This window comes from Azolla caroliniana, unplaced genomic scaffold, assembly GCF_043228905.1.
Source record: "Azolla caroliniana isolate FFs.n. ecotype wild unplaced genomic scaffold, voAzoCaro1.0.p SCAF_1074, whole genome shotgun sequence".
Taxonomy (NCBI): Eukaryota; Viridiplantae; Streptophyta; class Polypodiopsida; order Salviniales; family Salviniaceae; genus Azolla; species Azolla caroliniana.
Genome location: NW_028231509.1, coordinates 1 through 7,815, shown reverse-complemented (window position 1 = coordinate 7,815; position 7,815 = coordinate 1). Strand labels below are relative to the sequence as shown.

The 7,815-nt window shown below is 38.7% G+C and overlaps 1 protein-coding gene across 1 annotated transcript; it reads right to left on the bottom strand.

Annotated features, from left to right (window-relative positions):
- Nucleotides 1-1,034: 1,034 nt before the first annotated feature.
- Nucleotides 1,035-4,934, bottom strand: LOC147847393 (uncharacterized). The gene is made up of 2 exons (XM_087339244.1): nt 1,906-4,934; nt 1,035-1,564 (listed from the first exon to the last, which is right to left on the bottom strand). Exons 1-2 carry the CDS (start codon nt 4,601-4,603, stop codon nt 1,191-1,193), a joined length of 3,072 nt encoding a protein of 1,023 aa, XP_087195370.1. The 5' UTR covers nt 4,604-4,934; the 3' UTR covers nt 1,035-1,190.
- Nucleotides 4,935-7,815: the final 2,881 nt, after the last annotated feature.

Below are 7,815 nucleotides of genomic sequence, written 5' to 3'. Positions count from 1 at the left end.
AATTATATTCAGTTTTGTGAATGAAATTATCAGTCCAAAAAGGTTACTCCTACTTTGAACATGATCATTACAATAAGACCAACAACAAAACTTGAAAAATCATCACAAAAGTACTAAAAAAATTAAGACTCAACATGCAAGCATTTAGGTCACCTTGACTAAGTACAAGTGCATAAATATATATAGCCATCATCTTATTAAAAAATACACTTGCTCATATCCATAACCATATGATGGTATACTTGCAAAACCTGATTAGATATTTTTGCTTGATCATGTACAAAAGAATCATTACTTTCTTTTGGTTATTTTCAAGATCTTATTTACACTAATCTTGTCTTATCATCTTATTAATAGCGCAACTTTTGTATGATACCCTACCTAGAATGCCTCTCATGTCCAAGAAGCATCCCATTTTATAATAAGTATATTTACCCTAATCAAACGATCACAAATGGAGAGGCAATAGTGACCACTTCCAATGCTGAAATGGTAAGACATGTCTTCTCCACATCATATGCATTCATATCAACTACTTTTGATGGAACATTAGTACTAGGAGATTAACTCAAGAACATTGTCAATCACTTATAACAAAATAGAAGTACACAATGCATACATCGAGATATTAGGAGATTGATCAAAGAAGATGACGCTGGCATTATCTTTACTTAGAAGGTGCATCACTTTTACTTGGAAGCCATAACTCAAAAAATTTGCTGTTATGTATCTTTTGAGTTTGAAAAGAAGAGCTGAAATTAACATAAGATACAACAAAATGTTGATTGATACAATGCTAGCTTTCCCAAAAACAAGTTGAATTTTACGTATGTTATATCTAGGCGAACTAAATGGCATCGAGAAAGACGGAAGAATCTACATTTCTCACAAGAAAGAACCCATTATCTTTCCTGCGAGTAAGAAGGAATTAACTGGCACCCAAAAATTCATGGCTTGCCAGTGTCGAGCAGAATACAAATCAATCACATTCGTTAAGAAGTGATGTAGGGTTACAGTTAGCCTCCACAACTATGCCAAGAGAAATATTAACAACATTCTTCAAGCATTATAGTATACACATAACTTGTAATTTCAGCAACAATATCAAGCAAGCATCAAGCAATATATACCGAGAGGAACATTGACACATCATTCGCATGACATTCAACATACAGCTAGTTTCCCCACAGCTATATCAATATAAGATCCGGAGGGCTTGTTGTTCGAGCTGGATCTTTCACAATACCATTAATTTCCGACAAAAGTTGCACTACTTCTCGCATTGTAGGACGATGGTCAGGTATGTCGGACAAACAACTTAATGCCACCTTCAGTAGCAACATAACCTCTTTAGTTCCTTCTACATCTAAACTCATCCTTCCATCCACGATTTGTAGTATCCCTTCCCTGTTCATAACCACGTGCTTTCTTACCCATCTTGCAATGTCGATGCAATCTCCATACTCAGGCTCAATCGGTCTTCGCCCTGTTACAAGTTCCAAGAGAACAACTCCAAAGCTATAAATGTCACTCTTCTCATTGATCTTTAGAGTGTACGCGTACTCTACATGTCAAAAAATCAACAAATGAGTTTTTCATTACACAGATCAAAAGACTACATTAAATATGAAAACAAAAGAATGGTGGTTTGGTTACGAGCGTAATGGCAATCGAATATACATGGAATTGTTAAGGCTAGAGATAGGATCATTAGGTCATGAATGGACATTTCGTGTCGGACAATGTCAAGATAGCTATGCATATATACCTGGGTTTAACTGGTGTGTATATATATAGGCCAAACTGTCTCTTGCCTCCTGTTCTTAGTTTCTCTTGAATTACTCTTTTTAAAATTAGGTTTACTTCACAAAATGTGATTGTTAACAACATCCTTTACACACTTACCTGGAGCAATGTAGCCATAAGACCCTGCAACAGAGGACATGGACTCAGATTTTCCCATTGAGTCTCGGAGGGTGCGAGCTAAGCCAAAATCTGCCACATGTGCTTCGTAGTTGGAATCGAGAAGTATATTGTTGGATTTCACATCCCTATGCACAATCAAAGGGGTACAATCATGGTGTAGATAACAAAGGCCCATTGCAGCCTGTAAAGCAATCTTATATCTGGAACCCCAACTCAATGACCCTCCCCGAGGCCCATGCAACAATTCACCTAGACTTCCATTAGGCATATGCTCATAGAGTAAAAGATTGGCTTCATGATTAGAGCAACATCCTACAAGTCTCACAATGTGCCGATGTCGAATATTTCCGAGTGTTAAAATCTCGGCTGCGAAACCATGGTCATTGTACTCTTCCGAATCCTCTTCTGGGGATCCTTTTCGTATTGCCGGGAGCTTCTTTATAGCGACCATTTTCCCATTAGGCATCAATCCTTTATAGACTGTCCCTGACCCCCCTTTCCCGATCACATTCTCACTTGTCAAGCATTCCAATACATCGTTCGCTGTGAAATCCAACCGCTCAAACGCAGTTAATTTCCATGATCTCTTCGATAAGAAGCTCTCATTGAACAAAGAGCACAAGAATTGCTTATCCCGCTCATTCCGGAACATAAACACTAGTGCACCTAAAGTGAGAATAAAGAGACCAACCACTAGACCACTCATGCCATAGATGAGAGACCTCGAAGATGATGACAATCTCCAACCGGTAGTGTTCGTGTTCGTGTTCGTGTTCGTGTTCACACCCTTCCTGGCCTCTGCAATGCAATTGTGTTTGCTACAAAGCTGAGGATTACCGACGAATGAAGTTTCGTTGAAATTTGCAAATTGACCTTGGTCTGGAACCAATCCCGAGAAGTTGTTGAAGGAGAAATCAACAGTTGTAAGAGTAGACATATTCTCTAGTGACAAAGGGATGCTCCCATAGAAGTTGTTATAAGATACATTGAAAGAAGCCAGCACATTGAGGTTTGAGAGCTCAGGGGGTATTTCTCCTCGGAATTGATTGTGACTAAGATCGATGCTAGCGAGGCTCGAACAATGGGTGATGGTTAGAGGTAAGGAACCATTCATTAGGTTTCCACTTAGGTCTAGCTTAGCCAGGCGTTTCAAAGAACCTATCTCTTCTGGCATCGGCCCAGTTATGCGGTTTCCAGAAAGATCTAGATCTACTAATCCCGACAAACTTCCAATACTTGATGGAAGTGTGCCAGTGAGCTCATTGTGTGACAAATCTAAGCTCCCTAACTTAGATGAAGAAGGCGTGGTGAGGTTTATTTCTGGAAAATCACCATTGAGACGGTTCCTAGGAAGCTCAAGTAAATCTAGCTCAGGAAGCGATAGAATTCCAGGCGGTATAGAACCACTCAACATGTTATCGCCCATTCGAACCCGGACAAGTTTTGGGCAATTTGCAATACCTCTTGGAATAGGTCCAGAGATTCGGTTACGAAGCAATATGAGCCGAGTAAGCTTCTTACTTTTGCAAAGGTGAGGAGGAATGAATCCATAGAATGAGTTAGATGAAAGATCGAGTTCTAATAGTTGCCCATTTCTTCCAAGATGGTGTGGGATAGGGCCAGTAAAATTGTTTTCCCATAATGTGAGAACTTGTAAGTTTGGTAAGTCTCCAATGTAGGAAGGAACCTTGCCATGAAGACTATTAAGGAATAGGTTGAGAAGCTCTAGCTTGTGTAGAGAAGCTAACTCCTTTGGGATCAATCCACTCAGCTTATTATTGGATAAATCAAGTGATTTTAGGTTTGTAAGGTTCCCCAGCTCATGTGGTATAGGACCCATTAAGCTATTAGTTTGCAAGAAGAGAGAATCTAGGTTAGAAAGTGAGCCTAATGATGATGGAATCTCACCACTAAGGCCACTATTGGCCAAGTCTAACCTGACTAAGTTGCTTAATCTACCCAACTCCACTGGGATTCCACCTTCAAATTCGTTGTAGTAGCCCAAATAGAGCCTCTGGAGATTCATTAAGCTGCCAAGTTGGGGGGGTATCCGACCAGTCAATGCATTTCCCGAAAGGGCAAGGTATTGGAGATTGACGAGATTGCCATATTGGGGGGGAATGCTGCCATAGAAGTAATTACCCCCTAAATGGAGGTGCTTAAGGCTAGTTAGTAGACTTACTTCGACGGGTAGTTCGCCGGTGAAGTTATTGTTGAATGCGTCGAGGACCTCGAGTGTCGGCATGAGAGACGAGAAATTGTTGGGGAAATGTCCGCCCAAAAGATTGTTGGATATGTTGAGATAGGTCAAATGGGAGAGGATCGCAATGGCAGGGCCCGAGAGGGTGCCCGACAAGTTCATGGAAGAAATGTCTAACCCTATCACATGACTTGAAACATTGTTGCACTTCACACCCATCCAGTTACAAGGACCTGCAGTGTTAGCAGTAGAATTTGTTGTTGCTGCTGTTGTTATATTCCAATCATGGAGATGTTCAGGTGCACCCCCATATTCATCCACAAATCCGGCTTTCAATGAAAGTAGAGCTAAGCTTTCTTCAAGTAGAGAAGAAGAAGAAGAAGAAGATTGCACTCTAGCTACCATGATGAAGCTACCAAGTATGCAGAGAAGGGATGGAAATAGGTGTGTCGATCCGACCCATTGGCTCAGCCACATTTTGTTCAAATAATTTTTTGAGCTTATATTTCTCAAGCTTAGCAAGTGTAGGAAGGCATTGTCATTGAAAGCAAACTAGACATTGTAATGATTTCAGGGCCTTAATGTGGGTTTCGGGTATGATAAGCTACCTAAGAAATCACTGAAATGATCGACATGTAACCCAAAAAAAAGACCTAATCTCGGAGCTCAAATTTCTACAAGTATAGGAGAATCAGAAGAAGCAGAAACTGGAACAGAGTACTGTGGGGGAGAGGAACAGAGAGGGATATGGAGGGAGGAGCTAGCCCTGGTAATGATTTCAGGTCTTTAGTGTGGTTTTCGGGTATAATAAGCTAGCCTGAAATGATCAACATGTAACCCAAAAAACAAAACATAAATCTTTGGAGCTCAAATTCATACAAGTATGTATAGGGGAGAGTCAGAAAGAAGCAGAAACTGAAACAGAGTAGTACTATGGGGAGAGGAACACAGAGGGGTATGGAGGAAGGAGCTAGCCCTGGTAATGATTTCAGCACTTTGGAATGGTTTTTTCAGGTGTAATGCATTAGCAGAGAGATCATTGAAAGGATCAACATGAACCCAAAAAATAGAACTTAAATCTTTGGAGTTCAAATTCTTACAAGTATGTGTTATGTGTAGGAGAGTCAGAAAGCAGCAGAAACAGAGTAAATGGAGGAGAGGGGGGTATACATGGGAGTGGCATCATCCTATATGTATAGATGTTTGATAGATATGATTCATTTTTCATGAGGTTTTAACAAAGGGGGCATCTCTGTCTATGGTTTATCTGCATTTGGGAGAATAAAGAAAAAAAAACAGGGGCTTTTCATCTGTCATTGCCTAATTACATACATACTAAAAAGCTAAGAATGTGCTTCCTCTTCTCTAGATGTAGTTTGTTTGTTGGGTTTCTCAATAAAAAGTTACCTCTTTATGTTTTTGGTTCACCTTTCAAATTAATAGTCATTCCTAAGTGGTGGTCCTCTATCTATCAACACACTTTTAGTCTTACCTCATGGGTCTCTATCTACACCTATGTATGTACATATGTATTAGTTGTCAATCTATATCTATGTCCATGTATGTATTGGGTCTCTATCTATCTATCTCAACTTATATCTATCTTTTGGGGATCTCTCTATCTATAGAGATCCTAGGCCCAAACATCCATCCACTACATAGAGATAGATATATTAAAAGAGAGAAGAGAGAGTTAGGAACATAAGAGTGTGTGAGTGCGAGAGATGTGTGTATGAGAGAGAATGGGCATACACAAGTGTGTGTGTGTGTGTGTGTGTGTGTGTGTAAATGACTAATGTATGTGTGAGAGAGAGAAGAGATTATTAATGTCCACATGAGACCAATGCAATTTGTGTGCGAGAGAATGCATGAATCCTTGTATAAATGTTTGAGAGAGAGCATGACTTTGTGATTGTTTGCGAGACAAAGAGGGAGGGAGAGGATGTGTGAGTGGGGGGTGGGTGGGTGCTAAGAGAGGTTACAATTTACAAAACCAAAGCATGTGTGCACACATGTGTGGGCATAGTAGAGAGAGAGAGAGAGAGCACCATTCCGCTTCTCTATTGGTTGGGAGGTTATATTCATACTCTCTTTCTCTGCCCTCTTGACTCACTAGTTAGTAGTAAGTGTCTACGAACACATAGAAAATCTAATTTCTAGATTCTCTACAAAGTTCTAGATCGTGCTTGCAAAGTTGTATTTCATGCTAAATAGCCATGCATAATGCATCAACACTTACATGAAAATTAAGGCACACAATTGATAGATGATAGATCACTTTGATGACTTACATTTGCATGATAGATGAAGCATGACCACGTGTGACCAACTGTATCGATTAATATAATACATATTTGAGGATATGTCAAAATTACATTATGATATATTGCAAATAATGTTTAAGGTTTCTTTACATATCTTCTATCTTGTCATCAAGGTCTGAATTTTTAGTATTTATCACTCATCAAGCATTTGAATAATAACATAGTACATAACTCATTTGGAATTTTGTAGAACCACAAAGTCAATTTTTTAGTATTTTCTGGAATGCTTGGACGAGAGAAATCTTCCTAGCATGGAGGGAAAGAGATTAGAGATGCAAGACATGTTCACTCTCCTCAAGTGTCTATATGCTACCTTGACATCAACTTACAACACTTACAAGGTCACTCTTATGCTAATATTTTTCAATTTTTGCTCTACTTTATGAAACTTAGGTTTTTGTATTTGTTTTTCTAAATTGGATGGCCTTTTATTGTTCCAATTGTCTATAGTAAGAATGTCAGTTATGAGTGTAGAAATTACTCCCACACGATTGGATCCCACGATAAATTTCTAGGAGAGAATGATAAATGTTAATTTGATAAAGTATATTGACATTCACGTTCTATAGTGTAGTACCATGCAATGAGTAGTATATATTTGTTTTTCAACAAATTTTCACAACAATCTAGATTTATAAACAATAGATATCGTGTACAATAGTATTCAATATCGCATGGAAACATTTATTGAAGTGACCAGATTAGTTAAACCTAAACAATGCCCCACGATGTATGTGTTCAAACTTCAACATATGTTTGAGTGCTTGTGTAGCACAAGTAAACATGAATGGCCAAGCTCTTGTTATATGTTCCATTGGGACATATTGTGACATTATACCAAACCTTATCATATCTAGGATATCAATAGAGGCTACATTACAAGATTGAGCCTAAGATTAGTTATAGCATTGTTAAATTGTGAGGATAAGTACCTTACAATAGACATATTATTGAAGTTTATTTTTACAATGTAGCATTTTTGGGTGGTTCCCTTGTAGAGGTCTTATTTTGAGATTGATATTTTTTTTGAAGATTATTGGTGGTAAACCTTGCATGGTATTCTTTATGTGGTTATTACAATAATGATCCCCATATACATTATTGCCAACGTGAAAACATTACAATTTGGCCCAACCGTACAACATTTGACTTGGGGCCAATTCATCCTCTTATGCCTAGGGTGTACCATGGTTGGCATTGAGGCATATGCATATTGCCAACTTGTACACTTCGAACGAGAGTGACTTACACTTGGTTTAAAGGATGACGATGCATAAGTACAATAATCAACCATTTAGTATTGTTTATAACTTATAGTGTTGACCTATAGTTTTGGAATGGGGTGTTGGGTATGGGGAAACCTCT

What these genes read in the sequence shown, in the direction of transcription:
- LOC147847393 (XM_087339244.1), bottom strand. Translation starts at nt 4,603, where the DNA reads ATGTGGCTGAGCCAATGGGTCGGATCGACACACCTATTTCCATCCCTT. An exon ending in TTATGGCTACATTGCTCCAG is followed by an intron (nt 1,565 to 1,905) that starts GTAAGTGTGTAA and finishes TTTGACATGTAG; the next exon opens with AGTACGCGTACACTCTAAAG.